Source organism: Lissotriton vulgaris, chromosome 8 (assembly GCF_964263255.1).
Source record: "Lissotriton vulgaris chromosome 8, aLisVul1.2, whole genome shotgun sequence".
Lineage (NCBI taxonomy): Eukaryota > Metazoa > Chordata > Amphibia > Caudata > Salamandridae > Lissotriton > Lissotriton vulgaris.
The window spans coordinates 612862262-612885146 of NC_141696.1; the positions used below are offsets into that span (position 1 = coordinate 612862262).

Here is a 22885-nt window from a genome sequence, read left to right on the forward strand (position 1 = left end):
GGAGGGTGGGGTGTTGTCGGTGCTGGTCGTGATGCGGATGGTGTTCTTGTGGATGATGGCGATGCCTCCTCACACCTGGTTGGCGTTGCGGTCCTTCCGGGTGATCTTGTATCCTTCTGGGATGGCGATGGCGATGTCGGGCGCTGAGGAGGCGTTCATCCAGGTCTCCGTGATGAAGGCAACTTCGGGGGCTGTGGTGTCGAGGAGGTTCCAGAGTTCGATGGCGTGTCTGTGGACGGAGCGGGTGTTGAGCAGGAAGCTCTTGAGGTGGTTGCTGCTGGTGTTCGGCATGGCAGGTGCTGGTGTCGGGCAGGTCCGGATGCAGGTGAACTTGCAGGTGTTGCAGCTGAAGGGTCCGTGGACGCGTCGTGGGGTGGCTCTGCAGCATCCTGAGACTCGGCCGGTGTTGAGTGCGATGAGGGTGGCGGCGGTGTACGTCAGGCGGGTTGGTCGGGTTCCTCGAGGGCCAGGGGTCCTGGCACTGGGCGCGGTCCAGGCGCGGACGGGCGTAGACGGGCTTACCTTTGGCGCGCCTTCGGTGCACAATCGGCGCGCCCGCTGCGCGTGACCGCTGCACGTTCGCACGGTCGCCATATAAGGCGAAGTGCGCGGGTGGGCGGAGCAGCTGGGAGGCGGGAGCGGGGAGGGTACAGAAGAGAAAAAGGGGCGGGGTAAGCGGCGGTGGCGGGAAGCGGGGAGGGAGAGCGGAGGGCGGCGAGGTAGGCGGGCAAACAGGAAGGAAAACGCTAACACGGGCACAGATGTACAAAAAGAAAAAACAGGCACAAATGGAGAGAAAAACAAACTAACACCAGTTCAGGCAGCCGGCAGGCGAGCACGGACCATGCCGCTCGGAGGAGGGGGCGTGGTCAGCGGCAGCGAGGCAGGCAGCGAGGCAGTAAGGCAGGGCAATGGGGCACACGCAGCAGCTGGTGGCCGTGCGGCGCGTGTGTGTCCCACAAGTGGGTCACACTCACCTGCGTCGCACGGTCGCCATATAAGGCCAAGTGCGCGGGTGGGCGGAGCAGCGGGAGCGGGGAGGGTACAGAAGAGAAAAAGGGGCGGGGTAAGCGGCGGTGGCGGGGAGGGAGAGCGGAGGGCGGCGAGGTAGGCGGGCAAACAGGAAGGAAAACGCTAACACAGGCACAGATGTACAAAAAGAAAAAACAGGCACAAATGGAGAGAAAAACAAACTAACACCAGTTCAGGCAGCCGGCAGGCGAGCACGGACCACGCCGCTCGGAGGAGGGGGCGTGGTCAGCGGCAGCGATTCAGGCAGCGAGGCAGTAAGGCAGGGAGGCAGTAAGGCAGGGAGTGTTATAAGTTAGCCGTATCCTCCAGACAAAATGAGATCAAAAAAGAGGCATGGAATGCACTCATGTCCGTTGAGGTTATCAAGGGTAGCTTTAGGTTTTGGGCCATTATTAATGCGTCTTTTTTCTCGGGTATGGAGAATGACAGTTTGGAAACTAATATCACAGAAACTCAATGGTTAGACCACTTTGAGACCATATATGGATTATATGAGGGTTCAGAGTCTGTTCTGCCCTCAGAAACATATGGAGATACTCTTCAGGTTTAGTCTTTTTAGAGGAGGATATTGAAATAGCTATTAAAGAGACCTCCACTAATAAAGCTTCTGGACCAGACTGTGTTCCTTCAGATTTGTATAAATGTGACCCTAAACTGTCGACATATTCTGGCAAATGTGTTTAATGCTGTTGTGGCTAATGGGGCTCCTGTGTCTTGGTCTAGGTCCATAATCATCCCGATATTTAAAAAAGGCCATAGAGGCGACCCACGTTGCTACAGACCAATATCACTGATTGATTCTGTAGTTAAGATCTTAGCTAAAGTGATTTTGGCTAAGGTCACTGATTGGGTTAATGAAAACAGGGTTTTATCTAACTTGCAATATGGATTTAGAAAAGGGAGAAGTACTATGGACCAATGCCTTAACTTACATCTACTAATAAGCAAATATACGGTAGCCAAGTAGGGTTCCCTGTATATGGGATTTATGGACCTCATATCAGCATTCGATCTGGTTAACAGATCGAAGCTGTGGTCCACTTTACTTGAATTGGGCATTGATCCAAGTCTGGTATACTTTTTGGCAGACTTACACCAGGATTTATTGGCTGCAGTCAGAGTCACTCAGGATGGCAATTGCACAAGACCTTTTAAATCTTGCAGAGGTGTGCGACAGGGTTGTATCCTGGCCCCTCTGCTTTTTACCCTTTATATAAATGATTTAGATAAAACACTGGCTCAGGAAAGTTTGGATACTCCGCGTGTAGGGACACTTTCCATCCCAGTTCTCCTATACGCGGATGACGCTGTTTTGTTATCTGGAACATCCGGAACTGCCGTGGGTCTCCAGAGGCTTTTGGATGCCTTTGGGGCTTTTTTGTGTTCTCTGAATCTAATAGTGAATATTGCTAAGTCTCACGTTATGATTGCGGGGCATAGAAATAGAAAGATTAAATCTTTTACCTGTAATGGAGCTGTGGTGTCCAGTGTACCCTCTTTTACTTATCTGGGTGTACTCTTTGACAAGAGACGCTCATGGGTCCCCCAATATAAATGAAAAAAAAATCTGTAGTTAGATCTACCTCAGCATTAATGGGGTTTGTATGGCGTCTGGGAGCTAGACCTTTTGAAGCCATTATCTCCATCTATAGAGCAAAATGCCTGGCCATTTCTACGTATGGCGCTGCAATTTGGGGCTACAAACAAGTGGAAGGGGTGCAGTTGGCCGAAAATAGTTTTTTACGCACCCTCATGTCTGTTCCCAATCAACGCCAACCTTTGCTATCCATCATGAATTGGGCCTGGGTTATGTGACTGACTTACTGAACGTAGCACCCTTGGTCTGTTGGCTTAAGACTTGGCTTAATCCTGACATAACATTGAATCATTTAATCTTACGGGATTGTGTTTCATTGGATAAGGCTACAATTATTCAATGGCTCTCATATGTAAAATCCATGTTCACCAAGTTGGGACCCCCAGACCTTTATCATAACCCGGAGGGGATTAGAATGGTTGATGTGAAGTGGGTTAAGACCCAATTTTTTAACTTTAAGGTTGATGGAACAGGAGGATCAGGAACTTCAAAAACCTCTGGTCAGGGCTCATTATTTGATAAATACCTCTCCATTAATTGAGCCCTATTTAAAGATTGTGACCAATCACTTCCATTGGTGGCTCCTGACCAGGTTTCGACTGAATATGATTAATTTTATTTTGGGGGATAGCATAGGGTGGTGTAAATCAGAAGACGCCGGCCCAAGTAAGTGTGATAATTTTTCATCACAGCACACCTTGCACTTTATGCTCTTTTGTGACTTTTTACTGATATCCGGAGGAAGTTCATAGTTCCGCTCCTGAGGGGAAAAGGGATCTTGCAGGCAAGACCGGCACTACTGTATCTTCAATTATTAGATGTAACTTGGATTATGTATGGTGTTGGTAGTTTTCTTGCTGCTGTGCGCCTTAAGAAGAAAAGATCTTTTACACTTGATGTCATATGAATTGTTGATTTTTAGATATTTTTATTGAAATTACTTTGATCTATTTTATATGGATTATTGACTTGACCCTGAGGTATTTTATCTTGTAACATCCATATGTACATACTAAATGTTATTATTTTTGTGCTGTTTCGTTTGTATGTAGTTTTTATGATTTTAACTAATCGAATAAAAGTTTTTTGACTGACTGACTGGCACTAATAATTGAAGTTAAGAGCTAAGTGCATATTTTGCAATGCATTTTTTTGATAAAAATAGAATATTTGCAAAATCTGTACTGTTTTATTACTCATCTGTAGAGGAACACGTGTTTCTCTAGTATTATGGTGTCTTTCATAGATTCACATGCTTGAATACTCCCCGTCGTCGAAGTGGGAGCCCCACGGTAAATAAAATAGCAATTAAAGCCCAATAAAATATGTATAGAGAACATATCACACAAATTGTAAAACCAGAAATACCAAGCAAGCAGGTGAACCCTCGGGCGCTCTATATTTCTTTTCCAAACGAGGAAGAAGAGCCGGAATTGTATTGGGCGTTTGCATCAATTTACACCTTCCTTCCAAATAAAGTCAATAATGGGCACCGCCCGGACCTGTTTGAAGGGTTGACTCTTGAAGTCATCAAGAAAACAGTCCATGTCCTTTGTGATCAGAGGAAGCTTAAAGCGCTGCGCCACTCGTTCCATAAGCTGGTGAAAACTAGCTATGTCCACAGGAGGTGAATCGCCTGGCACCGAATGAGGCGGAGACAGTGTCTGGACCTGATAGTCGTCCCAATCCGCCATGTCCCCATCATCACCAGCAACCTCGCCATCCTCTCTGTCAGTGTGAACGTCATAATTCTCATAAACTGTGGCATGGACTTGAATGGAGGTTGAAGGGGCAGAAGATACTGCAGGCTCCGGCAGTCAAGGAGTGGGAGGAGCCACTGAAGTTACCAGCACTGTAGGTTGAGGAGACCCCTGATGAGATGGTGGACAACGTCTATTGTAATCCTCCAGCATATGTTGAAGATTTGAAATGAGGGAAAGTGGAATTTGTGCTGTTGGAACCTGAACAGAAGGTTCCCCTTCTTGGAAATAAGAATGATCCTGTTCATCCTCGTAATATTGACATTTAATGACTAGCTCCGAAGGACTTCGAGCTTGTCGGAACCTGTCATCCTCCTCCTCATCGGAACTTGAATCATGCTCTGAACCGGTGGCAAAAAGAGGTGATGGAGGCTGAGGGTGACTCGGAAGCGAGAGCTGTTCCAGAGGCACTTGTCGTCGCTGGTGCAGTGGGTCAACCATTGAAGGACCAGAAGCTGATGAAAATGGCACCAAAGGCAAAGATGCAAAGGTAGACGTTGACAACGATGACAACGTGGCCGGGACATTCACCGTTGATGGAACCGTCGACGAAGCCGTCAACGGCAAGACCACAGCCGCCGGCAAAGCCGCCGCCGACTGAGCTGTCGTAGATGGAGTTGTCGTCGACGGAGTTGCCGTCGACGAGACGATCGTCGGCGGTACCAACGTCGATGGAGCCGTTGTCGACTGAGCACTCGCCGATGAGGAAGGGTCTTCGCAGCTCAAGCGTCGGCGAGGATTTCGCCGTTGACAAGATCTTCTTCTTTGACGTTTACTAGGAGATGGTTATCGTCGACGAGGCTGACTTAAAACTGACACGACCATCGTCGACGTAGAAGACGTCGACGCAGCCCCTGTCGACGATCCGCTGGCACACGTTGTCATCACTGTCGTCGTCAAGGCACTGGAGACGGCAGATTTAGTCGATGGAACAACCGTCAAAGACCCAGTCGACGACCTAGCATGTTTTTTAGAGGAAACATGCGCAGAAGGAGCTGAGGGCGCCGGAGAGTCAAATCTCGTAGCAGGAGGTGGTGGAGACACAACATGAACCTTCATGAGAGGAAGCTTCTTTGTCCTTCAGAAAAGGAGATGGCAACTCCTGAACACTGCTACGCTTTGAAGCAGCTCTGGACACACCTGACGCAAGGCTTTCTACATCAGAGAGAGGTGAATCCTTATCCTTCAACCTCTGCAACCACAGGAGAAGACGCCCCTCCCTGAAAATGTCCTGCAGATTTTACATTTTCCTACCTACACTTCTTGTGAGGATACTCCGAGTAGAGTCGCAACTTCCCACAAGAAGAACATGGCCGGAACAAAGACTTCTTACTTGAAGACATCTCAGAAAACTGAAGAAAATGCAGAAAGAAGTTGAAAACTGAGCAGAGCTCAGGGAGACTCCATTCACACGACATGCGGTAGAAAATCTGAGGGTTCTAGAGTGGTGCTTGCGCCTGATTGGCTGTAGTTTGGACTAACGTAATGACACGGATATGTTATAAAGGTGTTTCTCTTTTCTCCTATGTATTCCTATGTGTTAATGCTAACCTGGTACTTATAAGTATTTCTGGTTTTACAATTTGTGTGATATGTTTTCTATACATATTTTATTGGGCTTTTATTGCTATTTTATTTACCTTGGGGCTCCCACTTCGACGACGGGGAATATTCAAGCATGTGAATCTATGAAAGACACCAATACTGGAGAACCACCTGTTTACAGGTAAGTAACAATTGTTCTTTTCTTTGTATTAGAGCTTGAAGCTGCTGAAGTTTACTTCACTAGATTGAAAATAAGTTGCTACCATGCAAAATAACAATATGTAATGTTTCAGCACAATGCAGTCAGCCTGCCTAAAGAAATGTTTGCTTTGAAATTTGCATCAAACATTACTACTGAAATGGGAACATTTTATAATATCATTATTTCTTTCCCCAAAGTTTTCCTCGACAACTGTTGATATCCCACTTCACGGTAAGCTACCTTTTTCTAATCTGCAATTCAGTTAATAATACTGTATGGTTAAACTGAAATATATTGTTGTTTAGTACTCTTTACTTCTTCTCTGTGGGATATAGCCCTGTTTCACAAAGCAAGAACTATGCAAGTACATTTGTATTGAGAAAGTTATCATATAAGCAATCTATGGTTTATAGGTAAAGATCAGGGCAGGCACATTTACTCAACCCTGCTGCTTATCCACACTGGCGTATAGTCGAGCAATGAAAGTGACAGTTGTGTGGACCACTAGGCCAAAATTGTTGCATTTTGCTTACTCCCAGGATGGCTAGAATCTCAAGCAATTGGGCTTGCTTATTTAGAGCAAAACCTTCAGATGAACACCAATAGGTCATGTGTTTCATACTTGAAAACTAGAAAAGTTTCATCACTGTCTTGAGAAATATATTTTGTGTTAATGTTTTTGCTGTGGCATGTTATTCTTCTAGAATTAGTATTTGTTTCTCAATTTGTTTTAAAATCACAGTCTGACGAATTCCTATCTAGTTCATAAAGAAATAGTTGTCTATTATTGAATGTAATGTCAACAACAGACAACTTGCCTGTGCAAAAACCAGGAAAGGCAGGATTAAGTAAGTCCCCTATTAAGCTTGATGCCTCATTCCAATAATAAATTAATAATCTGATGGAAACATTTTCTCACTGGTTCCTCATTTAATGTACGCTCCTTCAAGGCTTCAGACTCCCCTGGAAAACATTTTTTCAGGAATGACTCCAGCACTGCCAGGTGGCACAACCGCTCTCCATCTGTGACTTTGCCCCCAGGTGTGTTGTCACTGGAGTTTATTAAGTGCAAATCAATATGCTGGCATCCGTTCCTGTTTTTCTGAGCCTCATGGATGCAGTTCCGGAACTCTGTGTGTCTTGCCGACAAGTTACTCTGTTTTCAACAGTGAATAGGTCAGCTGTAGCCTCAAATGTACCTCGGGCTTAAAGCCTTGAAGATGGTGCTGAAAAAGTTGTTCCTTTCGGACACCCACAATGAATGCTTGTGGTGTCTGGGTTAGAGCACAATCCTGCAGATTTCAACTTTTGTGTCTTCATGCGCCCTCAGGCCATTTGCGAAAATGAGGCTAAGTTATTTTTGACTTAGGCCTGCAGGGAGAATTTGAGCCGAGTACCTCGCCCACTGACACCTTCAGGAAGCATTCTCCCAAGAAATCATCCCACTAAAAGTGCAAGAAAGGAAGGAAGGAAGAAGTTTTCTTCTTAAAAAAAATACCCTCTACTCTTGAGCATTCAAAGTCTCTGCAACATACTCAGAACCCTGACTCTTCTTCAACTTCGGCTATCACCTGCCGCCTAAAAAGTAATCTCTGGCGTTTTCTGAGTATGTGGATGATCCTATGCAGGTCAAGGTCTTTTTGCTAGCAATGCTTTTCAGAATGGCTTCACAACCCTTTGGGCTAGTCTCCAGGGGGAGGTCTGTTAGTGAGAGCTTACTGACCTCCGCAGCTCCGACCACCTGAAACTGCATCTCCTTTTTATCCAGCCCTGGCACCTCATTGGAAACCTACTAGGCTACTAAATACCATTTATTTGGGCCCTTATTCAGTGCCAAAATCTTGTAAAAAATGGTGCCACCTAATTGCGGACTTTAGCACCGGCCAAGGAGTTGTTTGGAGAAAGTATTGCCTGTGTGTCAAAGGAAAAGGTCAAAGCGAACTGTATTATAAGTCATACTGTGGGCATCTACCCAGAGCATAAAGATTTGCCTGCTTGGAAGATATTATTAGTTAAGAATCAGGTGCCTTTGCAAGAACTATGGCCACGTGGAAGATGACTACTCAGAAGCTGATCACCTCTTGCCCCCCTTACAATTATGATGCTGGCATTTATTTAGGTTCTTGGAATGCCAGTGGCCTTGATACTACACCGGACAGGGTCATTTCATTACCCTATGGCTCTGCTTCTGAGGAATTGTCATCTTTTATAACAGCCATTCGAAAAGGAAGGGATTTTGTCTTCTGCACAAGTCAGATCTGAAATTGTGACGTAAATCTTAAAATCCTTTATAGGTTTTGCACAGCTTTTGCTTCTGTTCATTGAGTCTCTCCTAACCCCTATAGTGGTTGCATGGCAAAACAAATTTTAGGCCCAGCAGTCCAGAAACAGATCACTTTTAGGCCTGCTCTAGGTGGCCTGCAGTTTTTGCCGTCCCATTTCTCACGGGAGATGAGATTGTTCAGAAATAGCTTTTTAAGAGGAAGCCTAACACTTTCCATATGGCTCCTCCAGGTGACACCTTGGGCGCAAAGTTATTGGCTTTGGCAGCTTGGCTCTCTGCACAGCTAAAAACAGCCTTTTCAACCAGTATGTCCATACCTAAAGGGAACTTGTGGAACCCAAGTTTGTCAGCATGACAGATCACATGAAGATCCCATCCACTGATCTGGTGAGTGATTGGCCTAGGTGCATTGAAACAGATTTTGCAGTGTGGCTTTGACTTCATACACTGTTGCTCAGTCTGTGTGTATGGCTGTAACATCACTGGATTCTCTAGAGATTTTCAGACTACAGTCGGGCACACCCTTTGATGGAAAGCAGTTTTTGGGAGAGAAGGGAAATGACTCCATAGAACCTTTCAAGAAAAGCAGAGTTATGGCTCACACGCTAGGTTTGGCCTACTCTATGCATCAACTGCACCAAGACTATAAGAATTGCCGTCGTTAACACAGGGCCTGTGCAGTCTCAATATTTTCATGTCCAAATTCTGCAGCAAATGTACTGCTGTCTTCAAAACAGGGTTGGAACTAGGAGATGCCACCAGCAGCAACCATTGCCTCAGCTACCTCCACAATCCTGTGACTACCTGCCAATATCAGAAACATTTAAAGCAGACAATGAGTCTTCTTCTTGACCTAATCAAACCTTGATCAAAGTTCAAAGGTCTCACTTCACTCCGACACAGACCGACTTTTCTTGGAATGTTACTTGACAAAACTCTAACAGATATCTGAGTGATCATTCCAATGTGTCTGAATCTGATAGAGACAACTAGCCACAGATTCCTTAAATTAGAATATCCCCAGACGTCCGAGTGGATCTGGAATTTTTTTGCAGCAGCACCTCTGCTCACCATGGGACGGCAACGCAGGGCTCCGCCCTGATGTCATCCGCAGACATGACGTCTGCAAAGCCTTATAGGGCCCTCCCGGCGCGCTGAAATCAGTTTCCTTGTTATTCGCATCCTGACGCGGATCCAGGAGTAAGGGTTTCCATTAGCCTGGCCTTTTGCCCAGGCCTTTTGGATGCCTTCAGACATCCAGGAACAGTGTGATGCCTCCGGGCTTTAAGGCGTGTGAGACGTGTGCGCTGCAGATGTCGGCGACCGATCTGCACACGATCTGCATGTGGTGCTTAGGAGCGCACCACAACTCCGAGGAGTGCGACTCATGCCAGCAGATGAGGCCAAAATCCCTGCGGGAGCGCCTGATGAAGCTTTTGGCCACCTGGATGTCCCGCTCAGCGTCTCCACGCCGCTCTCCATCTCGGGCTGGGGCTTCAGTTCGAGTCCGCCAGCGAAGTCGTTCTCATGGAAGTCATTCGCCTCACTCAGGTAAGCGGAAGCACAAGTTACGGAGGTCATCGGCCTCACTTCACCGTGACAGTAGGGCTTCACGGTCTTTGCCAGACGTCAGCCCCCCAGAGTCGACCCCCTTATACTCACCCTTTCCGGGTGATGGGGCGACTCGGACCCAAATGGAAGCCTATTTCGAGGCTCTGGACTCCATTTTTGGGTCATCTTCTCTCCCTGACGCGCCTTCGGGTCCCACAGTGGAGGTAGGGACTCAGGTCTGGTCTTCGCCGGCGGGTTCGCCCTCGGCGCCGGCGAGTCCCTCGACTCCGGTTCCGTAGTAGATGCAACGTCCCGGACGGGCATCCCAGTCAGACGTTGAACCCATTTGCCATGTTTCCGCATATCCCTTTGCGGCTTCCTGCACCGACGTCGGCGATGGCTGCATCACAGGTTCGACTCCTTGTCGACATCCTTCCTCTCCACATGTCTCGGTAGTGGGTGAGTCCACGCCGGTCCCAGACAGGGCTGAGTCGCCTCTGCTTCTTGTCGACATTGATGCAACGCCGGAGCGGGCGTCGGACCCTATTGTACCTCTGTTTGAGGAGGACGCAGCTCCAGTACACCCAGGGGTGTCACCTCGCCCTTTAGCTCCGCTGCCAGCTGGCCTGTGGCCCCCAGTTCCTCCACCTGCGGCGTCTTACTTTTCAATTAGACGAGTTAGCCTTCAACCGTCCCTTACAGATGATCTGTTATCGCCCCTAGAATGGCTACAGGGGCTTGTGCTGCATTTGCAAGGGCTGTTCGCGAGGCTGCCACTCTTTTAAACTTACAACCTCCCTTGGTCTCTTTATCTTCCTACCCATTGTTGCATATCCTCCACCAGGATGAGGTAGAGGGGGAGCCCTTGCTGCCTTGTGGTGGGTCATTATTCGATGCCCTTCTTGGCACATGGGCACAGCCCTCCTTGGGTGACCCTGTGGATAGGGCCATTGCACATTGGCAATGTCCAGCTCCGGATGATCCTATCAGCTTGTCCCTTCATCCTAGGGCTCAGGGCCGGGTCATCCAGGTGGTTTTCGCCACGCAGCCTTCCTCTTCTCTCCCGTTACTGACTCCCACTAGGGAGACTCATTGGTTGGAGACCTGTGGACGTTATATTTTTGCGTCCACTAGTTCTGGCATCCGTGCTTTGAACAAAACTTGCTTGTTTGCACAGGCTACTTTTGCCCTTTGGGACTCGGTGGAAGGACTTCTTCTCTCTCTTCCAGAGGGTCCTCGTGCTCACCTGGCTCGTCTCCATCATGGCCGGGAAATGGCACAGTTTACCATTAGATCGGCTATTGATTCTACCGACTCTGTGGGTTGGGCATTGGCCAGGTCCGTTGCTCTGCAACATCTGCAGCGTTGTACTACGCCCTGTGTTTATGCTGTAATACCCAGGTGGTTTCGTCGGCGTGGCGCCGCTTTTGTTTTCCTTTCTTGCGGCTGATCTGCTGCTTCTGTTCTGTTGATCCTCTGTCTATGAGCCTTGGCTCAAGAGGTGCCCCTGGCTGGGGTTCAGGCTTACCCTATGTGGGGTATTTGTTGGCTGCTATGTAGCTGCCTCCCTTACACATAAGGCTTGGTGGGCACCTGTGGAGTCTTTTTCTAAGGCATTGCCCTGCGTATCTGACTGTGATCTTTTTCACATTCATGCGCGCCACCGGTTGGCATCGCTCTGTGACCTATCCGTTAGAGTCTGAGGTTCGTCTGTGACGCTCCTTTGCAAGTGTAAATACTCACTTTCTTTGGGTTTCTCCCTCGTTTATTTCTTCCAGGAGGGTCCTTTTAGTCTCCCTTCCTAGTCTGTTTCACTTCTGCATAGTTCTGCAAATGTCCTACCAGTGAATGGCCTTGGTCAGTGCCTGTTGCTGTATTAAGGCGCGCCAGATTGCCATGACGCACTTGTTCTATGTTGTATGCACATCCGGTGGTTGCTCCCCACTGTATTCGCTCTTACAGACAGCTGCTGTTTTCCGATGCCTGGTTCTCCCCTCCTCTTATGTGGTGTGTAGTGCTTCTTGTGCTTTGTGCTTGCGTGGTGGCATCTTCATTACTCGCATTGCTCATGTACATTGCTTTGTGCCTCGCTTTCCAGGGTACTGGTCACCCTTCCGGTTTGTCTCGTGTGGCACTGTGGCTCCTCCATGCCGAGTAGCTGGTATCGCTTATAGATCTGGACTTTATCTGTCCGGTTCTGCTGTAAATGGCTGTTGCTACCTATGGTGCACTCTTATTTCTTGTATGCTATTTGTCCTTATGGCTGATATTCTACTGTTTGGTATCTACAAACACCCAGAGGTCACACACAGTAGGTTCTTGCTGCGGTGTCTGTGGGATTGCCATTGACTTCTCCTAGGTGCAGTCCTTCCTTCTGTGTTTGTTCGCTTCACAGGTCCCTTTCGCAGGTTATGTACCTGGTGAAGCATCTCTCGTATCTGGACTATTCTCGCTGCACTTCCTTGTGCCTTTCATTTGCTATGGTGTGGTTTTGGCTGTACACACGGTCTACCTTGTGTACTTATGCCGTCCGAATCTGCCTTTTGTAGTCATGATTTTGTGCTTTTTAAGTCCGCCCTTTGCAATGTCTCTTTAGAAAAGGGACATTGCGCACAATCAAGTATGCTCTCTTATGAGCTTGGATCTTCCTGGCCATGGTTAGCCCCCTCCTGCTGCTGTCTCAGGTGTCATCGTTGGTGCGCTTCCACAGTGCTTCTTTCCTTTTCTCGATGTTCACCCGGTATGCTTGGGCTCGGTTGTACCGTTTTGTCCTCTCTCTGGGCCCTTCTTATCGTGAGATTAGGCTTTCTCGTTCCGCACTGCCCTTCTGGTGCTATGCTCTCTTTCTGCACTGTAAACTCTGATGGGCTTTCCTGCCGTGCCTCAGCGGCTTATGATCCCTTGCCTCCCACTGTTGTCGCTCCTTGCAGAGCTTCTGGTCTGGGATTGGCTACTGTGGCATTGCTGCCCCCACTGTGTTTCGTCTACTTGTTGATGGCTAGGTTCCTTAGAACTTGGTGGGGTGCAGTCACAGACCCGTCTCCTGTGGGATATGGCTTTGGTATCTATTCAAAGTTACGGAATCTGCGGCTAGATGTCTCTATCAGATGTACGGGTTACTTACCTTCGGTAATGATGTATCTGGTAGAGACGATGTCTAGCCGCAGATTCCTTAACGCCCGCCCATCCTCCCCATTCTCTGAGGGCCTTTTCAAGTTGAGTTTTATGCTCACGCCTCCCTTTGGGTGGTGAGGACCTTTCCAGGTTGAGTTTTATACTCTCGCCTCCCTTGGGTGGATTGTCTTCCTTAGGGGTGACATCTTTCATCTTCTTCCTCAGGAGTATGGTTCTTTCTGGTTTCCCTGTTTTGCTCCTCCCATTCTATGATGGGAAACAGGGTTCCTATCTCCTCCTACATTTCTGCACCCTGACCCTGGTTGGGGAACAGGGTTCATGTCTCCTTCTACTTTCCTACACCCTGCCCATGGTCCTTTCAGGGTAGGGTCTTCTACCGCTCTAATTCCCTCCCTCCTGCCATTTTTCGTTGTTTTGGGGTCTCCCTTACTTACCCAGTAGTTCTCTTGCATAGGTTTCGCATGCCTAGTGTTGCCGACCTGTGGTGGATCGTTTTTAATTCTATGGTTCAGGTGTTGTTGCCTGTCGCGGTCAGCTCTTATGATTGCAGGCTTTCTGTCATCTGCCTTGGTTTATTTCGAACGCTTTGGGGGAGGGCATTGCCTTCGCTTTTGCAGGGCTGCTTTCAGAGCACTGCCTGGCTCTTTTCTCTTCAATTGCTTTCCGTGTACAGTGCTTGTTACTGTCCCTTGTGGTGGTGTTTCTCACCATCCCATTATTTTTGTTTCACTGATTTTCATGATTTTTTTCACACACTATTCCCATGTTCTCACAGTTTTTGGTGGTGGCTCCGTGTTGTGGCGCGGAAAAGTTTCCCTGAAGAAAACTGTCGTCAGCGCTCCGCGAGGGACTTATATGCCTTTTCTGACATGTCCGCAGACGACGGCAGGGCGGAGCCATGCGGCACGGTCCCCTGGCGTGCAGAGGTGCTGCAAAAAAAATTCCAGATCCAGTCTGACGCCTGCGGATATTCTAAGTTAAGGAATCTGCGGTTAAACATTGTCTCTACCAAATACATTGTTACCAAAGGTAAGTAACTCGTACTTCAAGTTCAGATCCCTGTCCTACAGGTTTTATACATCCCTTAGTTGCCTCACGCCAGATGGTGGATGAGAGCCCTACAGTGGTGTCTGGGGAAGCCGTGGCTGTAGCACCAAAAAACACTTTTGGCTCGGGCAGATTTTCCTGTTGGTGCCTCACAGTTTTTAGTGGTGGATGGACCAGTAGGAGACTGGCTCAGTATATAGTATCCTCCTATGGTGAGGTACTGTGCACTGAGTCCAGGCAACCCTTAGTGATAGTGGTTAGGTCACTGAAAACCAAAGCGCTCAAGGGGTAACTGTGGATAGCAGCTAAGGTGTATCCAATAGGGTTTGAAGCAATGCATGTACCACTTTAGTTGGTCAGTGAGTTTTTCACACCAACAAGAACCACAGGAGGTGATTAGAAAAACAATGTATATCTATTACTACACACTATACACTAGCTTAGTATACTTCCTACCAATTACACACAATGAATGCTTAGAAAACACCACCGGGGGGGAACCATATACTAAAATAGTGGAATGCAGTATAGGCACCAAAACAGGACTAGGACCCAAGATTGGAGCACTCCAGGGGAAGCAAGGAACCACTCAAGGTGAGATGCCAGGGACCGCAAGGTGCCAGTGTGCATAGTGGTTACACCTGGTCAGACATTCATAATGCAACAGAGGTAAGTCGCTGTTTGGATTTTAGAGTTCTAGGATCCTTCCTAAAGGACCCCGTAGGAACCACTTGGATGAAGGAAGGTTGGAGAGTCACCCCACCCCTGGATTCTGAGAAGAGACCGATACCTGCACCAGGGAGCCCCGGTGCATAGGGATGAAGTGATGTTGGAAGCCTTCGTAGATGCCTATGGCGGTTGTGGAAGTTCTCCAGGTACAGCGTCTTATGTTATATTATGTTAAAAACTTGTGTATAGCGCACGTACACCAAAACGGTTTCATGGCGCTGGTATGGCAGACATAAGGTGGCAGGAGCCTAAAAATTAAATGTTATATGATTGGGCAAACAGATGAGTCTTAAGCAGTTTTCGGAACTGTACGTAAGAGGTAGTTACTCTCATCTCCACCGGGAGCGAGTTCCAAAATTGAGGCGCTGGGACAGCAAATCTTAGGTCTCCATGCTTGTTACATTTAAAAAGGGGAGAGGTCAATAGGTTCAAATGAGCGGAACGCACATCCCGGGAGGGGATATATCTTTGAATCTTGGATGAAATAAAGGCAGGGCTGGTGCCGTGAAGGGCTTTGAAGATGGTGCATCCCAACTTGAAAACGCATCTTTTGGCCATAGAAAGCCAGTGTAAATTTTTCAGTATAGGTGTCACATGCTGCCATTTTGGTTGATGATAAATAGGTCTGGCAGCTTGGTTTTGAACCAGATGGAGACATTTCAGTTGATAGGCAGGGATGCCACAGTGTAAGGAGTTAGCATAGTCTAGCCAGGAGATCACCAGGGCTAGAATAACCAAGGTCAATGCTTCCCTAGACCGGAATCTGCTAATCTTCCTTATTCAACGTAGTTGGAAAAAGCTTGCAGAAACTACAGAGCCTATTTGGGCATTCATAGACAGATCACTATAGATCACAATGCCTAGGCTTTTAGCAGAGTCTGTAGATACCGGGGGGTTGCCTAAAGAGGGTGGCCAAAAATTGGAATGCCATGGGTTGGCAGAGCCACCTGTAAGAATCAGCTCAGTTTTATCTGGGTTCAATTTACGTTGATTGTGATTCATCCAGTCACTTATAAAAGTCATTGTAGAGTGAAAGTGAATAACCAACGCTGCTGATGAGTTAATTTCAAATACTAATTGAAGATCGTCAGCATAGTTGAATGTCCTGATCCTTTTTTCTCTCAAGGATTGAATTAAAGGAAGAAGATGCAAATTGAAAAGAAGAGGGACGAGCCCTGAGGGACCCCACAGGTCAATTCCCTCTTGTTGGATGAAAAATTAGCCAACCAAACTGCTTGAAAGCGGTTGTCGAGAAAGGAAGAAAGCCACCTCAAGGCCAGACCCTGGATCCCGGCACTTCTGACATGGTCAATCAAGATATTGTGATCGACCGTGTCAAAAGCTGCTGACAAATCCAGGAGAACCAGGGCCTGGGGGATGCCGTTGTCTGCTCCTCTTCTTAGTTCATCCAGAACGGTGAGTATAACCGATTCAGTAGAATGAGCTGGTCTAAAACTTGCCTGATGGGAGTCCAAAATCTGATGATGATCAATAAAGGAGCTGAGAAAGTTAGCCACATATGCCTCAAGAACCTTACCCAGGTACGGCAACAAAGAGATGGGGCGATAGTTACTCAAAATTGATGGATTCACACCCTGATTACTTCAGAATAGGTACCAGGACCAGGCCGATGGAAACAGGACAAAAAACCCAGACGCGGAGAGCCTAAAAGCAAAGGGGATGGAGTCCAAACCACCTGAAGGTGACCTGGAGGCACAGGATCACAATCCCTGCCCTAGTTGAAGGTTCTTGCTGAGATGCGATGAGAAGAAAACAGCAGCTGTGGAGACCAGGCGACATTGTAGAAGACCAGGAGCCTCTCACGACCTGTCCCAAGCCGGTCGATAAGAGCAGGAAGGTCTTTGGCTGGCAGGATCCCCAACAAACCTTGGCAAACGCAAACAACGGTTTGCTGGTGAAGATGCAAGAATGAAGACCAGCAAGGTCTGAGGGACTAACCCAGCAGTGGTAAGTGAAGACCGGCCCTCAGCACGATGGAGAGCCAAAAGGAATTGGTGATGCTCCCTTGAAGAACCCTCCAGCAGCAGACACAGGAAGTCACAAGGGAGCTCCAGCAATACGCAAAAGAAGAAGGCCCACGAGGCAAGGGATGCAGGCCACACGATTTGCTTTTAGCTGTTCAGTGCTGTAGGCAGGGGCTGCTTGGCGCTAGAAGATCTTCGGGGAAGAGAACCAAGAAGACTTAGCGATGACAAACAGATGCGGTGCACAGGGAGATGGTAACCATTGGCTGGAGAGGGAATACAGTCTCCCAACTTGCAGGGAAGACTGGTCAGGCCTCTGGAGAACCAACAAACCACCACCTGTGTTGCAGTGCCAGAAGATTCCCTTGGGACTAAAGGATCAGGAAACCGGTCGTCAATGTCGAGGTGCCTGCGGATGCAGGGAAGGAACTCATTTACATCAAGGGATATTTTATCAGGCTCGGTGCAGGCTGAGTCCTTGGTGACTCGGATGATGCCTGGTCACAGAGTTTCAGATCTTGAATAAGCACAGGGACAAAGATTCTGCAGGATTCTTTGTACTGGGAGCAGTCTAGTCTTGGACCCTGACTTGAAGAACAGCTGAGTTCTAGTGTCCAGCAGCAGAAGAGTCTTTGAACACTCTTCAGATGATGAGCAGTCAGTTCCAGATGTTGTTGTTGAGAGGAATGGAAGGGCCTACCCTCAGGGAAGTAACCCCAAAAAGGGGAAGAACCTCTTCTGTGGCAACCCACCTATTAGAGGGGATCAGGGGCGCTACTCAAATGTCCTAGCCAGTCAGATCCCACCAGGGGCCAAGATTCAAGATGGCAGAATCAAGTGGCCACCTGGAGGTGCTGGAAGAGGGGGGGGGTCACTCCCCTATCCTTTGTGTAGTTTCACATTAGAACGGGAGCCAACGGCACCTGAACTGGTCAAAACTAGTTTATGCATGGAGGGCACCAAATGTGGCCCTCAATGCAGTCTGGTGGTGCTCTGAAGCACCCCCACCCTACCTAAGTCTGAAGGATAAGTGGTCACAGCTCTCCTTCAAAGGAAATTCTTTGTTAAGCTTCCTCTGCCCAAGTGGAGCTAATTATAAGGGGGGTGGAACACTGTCTAGGGTCGACAGCAGCGCAGGCTGGCTTTCAAACCCTGTAAGGCTACACAAGTAGGTATTAGGGGGGGGGGGGGTTCATCTAAGGATCCCCCTGGTATATGGCCAACACTGGAATCAGTGTAGTTGCATGATTCCGACATGTTTGGAACCAACCATGGCATGGTTTGGGCAGCCATTATGTAGTTTGACATCTCGACTTGCCAGTGTCCACTACATACCTTGTAATGGCTGTCCCGCACTTAAAAGAGCCCAGAAAATGGAGTACAGGTATTTTTAGGGGTACCTCTGCTCAAGAAGGGGTACACACACATACACTTAAAACCACACACTCTTTCCCTTGGACTGAAGGGCCTTCCTTAGGGGTAACTTATAGGTTTTAGGTGCAGTGACCAAGATAGAGGGGAAACCTTGTATCTGAAGTGAAGGGTGCATGCATCCTGTCGCGCAGACTGCAATGGCAGCTCTACAGACACATTTTGCATGGGCTCCCATGGGTGGCATAAAACATGTTTCAGCCCATGGGGGACCCCTGATGTACCAATGCCCTGGGTACCTCAGTGCCATATTCTACAGGCTTACAGTGGTACCCTAGTATGCCAGTTGTGAAATGTACAGAGTACTTGCATCAAATTTAGAGGAGAGAGCCATCACTAGGGTCTTGATTAGTAGGATCCCAGTGAACTACAGTCAAAACACACTGACAGGCAAAAAGTGGGGGCATCTATGCCTGAAAGATCCTACTATTCTACAGGGCCCATCCAGCTTATGAGTTGTTGCTGTTTCAGCTCCCAGCAGGCTAAGGATAGCTTGGACATAAATGCCTCCTCAGTGGGCTGGGGTACTAATCTGAGCAACATTGTGGTGGGGGGCTGTAGCCCCCGTCAAATTACTACCTACTCCTAAATATGCAGGTGGCCTGTCTTGCCCTGAAGGTTTTTATTCCTTCCAACGCAGCGTGCATATTGTCTTGGACAATATGTAAGACGTTACATTATTACGCCCTTATTCCCCAGGATTGATACGTAGGGGGAGTGGGAGGAGGTAGTGTGTTATTGCGCATGTAAAGAAAATCAAATCTCTGAAAACAAAATTTCTTCTGAATACCTGGGCTTCCCCAAATTCCTGCCTTATGAATACTTCTAAAATCCATTCTTTCAACAGACGATGCAGGGTGCACTGTGAGCCCTATGTTGGGAGGCAATTTGCCTATGGCAGTAGGCACAGTGAGGAGGAATCGTGCCGGCTTACCTTATGTGAGGTAGAAGAGGGAGCTAGAGCACTGATGAGGCACCAACGAGACAAGAAGGGGAGATTTGGAGGGTGCTGCGGGACCAGCTCAGAGGACACTAGTGCATCCTGAAGCTCGATTGATGTGATAAGTGTCCTCTGGAGCCTGCAGTAGTGACCGTTATAGGACCACGTGGACACAGCACTACCATTAAGCCCTGTGGTCCGTGGTGCTCAGAATCTTGATCCAGGCCACAGTTCGTCGCAACTAGCGCGTGAGAACGCCGAGGAGGCCTATCTCATATAAGGATATTGCATTGCAAAACAGTCAGGAATACTCCTATTACTGCGCACACACCTGACCCGACTGGAAACCAAGATTTGTGAACTAGAACTTCTCTATTTTGTAGCTGGGGACCCCAATATGCTAGCAGAGATTAAAGAGAAATTATCAGTATATCATGAGGCAGCAGTCAGACTGACGCCACCTGGACATAGAAGCTACGGTCAGACATATTGGGGAGGGGGATAGGTCGGCAAAAACACTTGCCGGCTCCTTCGTAAGGCCTGGGCTAGTGAGTACAATATGAGAATTAGGGATGACAAACACTCCAACCATATGAGACCAGATGAGATCATAGGTGCCATGGCAGCCTTCTACATAGATCTCTATCGCACAACACTGACTCCATATATGGACGCCTTGGATGCACTCTTTCTTCAAAAAACAGGGAAAACCCGGTAACCCAATGGCATCTGGGTCAATGAAAACTATTATAAAGCAAGATGATGCCTTGGACTCAACTAGCACAGTATTACTTCAAGAATGGGACCACTAAATTATCTCATCCTATACCCAATCTGTCGTATTTAGGTGAATCAAATTCTTATATTTCATTTTCTCAGGTCACCCACTTTTATATAGAGAACACCACAAACAATATGTTTATGTATTTGATTTTAATTTAATTATAACATAACCTAGAATCAGACTTTTTATTCAGTTGAGTCTATTTTTGCCACATTTAGACAAACAAACATATACAAATACATCACTTTTTACATATATATATATATATATATATATATACAATATATACACACATTGATACACTAATCTTGCAGAGTATTCAAATAGCCCAATTATTTTCACAGGATGCTAGCTCTTAGTACGGCTTCAGCATTCCTTAAGTAGTAAGCTCCTCCAGACCTATTTACAAGGGAGTATACCAGATCGTTTTTTAATTTTTTGATCTGTTCAATGTCCTTTTCACTCCTTGTGAAACCATCTATTTCATGTATAGTTTCCAATATTTTTAGGCTGGGGTCTTCTCTCAAACAAAAGTGTTGACGCGTTTCAGCCCTCTTACTATGGGCCTCATCAGGACTTGGGCTAATGCAACGGTCCGTCTACAGAATCATACAAAAAAGTACCAATTACTCTATGTATTCATTACTATATGCATATTAAGTCAGGGTTCTCTATACACTATATACAACTATGTACATCTTACAACTATTTACCAAAACCTTGGAGTGGTCAGGCTAGCAAAGTATATCTCCCCTCTAATTAAATATCAGAACACACCATATGTAACTAAGTAAAAGGGAAAACCTATTTGTATAGTTCCTTCACTCAAGCCTCTAAATACACCCAGTGCTCAAAAAACAGAGTGCTCAAGAGACAAACGGGATTAGAAAGAACACCCATTATGTAAGGTGCACACCGGTAAAGTTTACTTGTAATCCCAAATGTGCTAAAGAAATAGCCCAAAACGCGATTGGGGTGCATATCCTTGTAATATTACTTACATTCTACTAATGACTCAGGGCTTTCCTACAAAAATTCACGTGGTTGGTAGCCCTCACAAAGCAACTCCGGCGTCCCAGCCAATCAAGGGACCTACATAGATAAAAGCGGCAGCGTGTAAGAAAGGGGAATCGACTCCCGCTGTCCGTTGTAATAAACTGCCTCTCCTATTAAAATATGGTCTGTACCCATCTATACTCACTTTCCGTGGGATTCTTTTATTTAGACTCGATTCTCCAAATGCGGGGCAGCTACTGTCTTTCTCTTTTTCCTCCCGGCAGCCGGTCTAACATCCCGGAACCCGATTCAGAGCCGGTCACGTGATCCTACCACTAAGTAGGTCTCGGACACTGAAAAAGGACTCATGAACCCATTCACATGGTAGAAAGCGAAGAAATCGACTGAGAAACGGAATACCTATACAGAATTATAATATCAAAATATACTGAGGCATCCTTACTGATTTTATAGATTTATAAATCTTGATGGGAAAAACGGCAATTTTATAAATCCATTTATTGAATACTCTGCAAGATTAGTGTATCAATGTGTGTATATATTGTATATATATATATATGTAAAAAGTGATGTATTTGTATATGTTTGTTTGTCTAAATGTGGCAAAAATAGACTCAACTGAATAAAAAGTCTGATTCTAGGTTATGTTATAATTAAATTAAAATCAAATACATAAACATATTGTTTGTGGTGTTCTCTATATAAAAGTGGGTGACCTGAGAAAATGAAATATAAGAATTTGATTCACCTAAATACGACAGATTGGGTATAGGATGAGATAATTTAGTGGTCCCATTCTTGAAGTAATACTGTGCTAGTTGAGTCCAAGGCATCATTTTGGATGCACTCTTTGACACAATTGAAATTCTCTGGTTGGAGGATGCACACTACCAATGCCTTGATGTACCCTTCATTGTCGACAATATAATTCAGGTCACTCAAAGCATGCCTGGTGACAAAGCACCTGGCCATGACGGCCTTATCATATTCTTCTACAAGGAATATGCTGTGATCCTAGTCCCTTGCCTACGGGCGATGTACGAGGGATCCCTATCACTGGGCACACTACTGTCCTGCCAGCAAACAGCTATGACTCGTATCCACCGCTATCGATGATCAATGTTGATTACAGAATATTGCCGAAACGGATTGCGATACCAAAGGGGATGATGGACTGAGCGTTTGAACAAATCAAACACTCACCCCCAGTCAACTGATCTGGGTTTAATCCTTCACCATTCTTTAGCTCACTCCACCACCCCAGTTCAGACATGGCCATATGCAAATCAGTCTGACCCTGTGCCTCATGGGAACAGTCCAGCCCGAACTGCCAAGCCATGTCTTCCCTCGACCGGAAGCAAGCATCTTGGGACCGGTTTCGGATTCATAATCCTCATCAGCCAGGCTATCTTGAATCCAGTGGTAGAGTGAGCAAGGGAACTGTCCTGCCAGCAAACAGCTATAACTCATATCCACCACTATCGATGTTCTATGTGATTACAGAATATTGCAGAAACGGATTGTGAATCGCCTCTCACCAGATATAGTCCGACCTGACTGATCCAGCTTCTCCCCCAGCTGTTCTACAGTACATAACCTTCGAACAGTGTTTGCCGACATGCACACTGTAGACCCCCTGCTAAGCACTGCCGGCATACAACTCAACACCACAAAGGCATTTAACTCCTTAGAGTGGTCATATCTATTCCAACTCCTCGCCAGGCTTAGGATCAGTCCTCAATTCCTGCATCTGATCAGACTCCTCTACACTTTCCCTACGGCACGCTATGCATTAACAGCGCAATCACTTCCCCATTCCCAGTGTCCAACGATACCAGACTGGGAT

At 47.0% G+C, this 22885-nt stretch overlaps 1 protein-coding gene across 4 annotated transcripts in view; it reads left to right on the forward strand.

Moving 5' to 3' along the window:
* The window catches only part of SENP7 (SUMO specific peptidase 7), a 1147554-nt gene that overhangs the window by 433399 nt on the left and 691270 nt on the right, over positions 1–22885 (forward strand). For all 4 annotated transcript variants that reach the window (XM_086934477.1, XM_086934475.1, XM_086934476.1 and 1 more), the window contains one exon: positions 6334–6367. In XM_086934477.1, coding sequence (XP_086790603.1) covers positions 6334–6367 — 34 coding nt within the window. The remainder of the gene's footprint in view (positions 1–6333; positions 6368–22885) is intronic.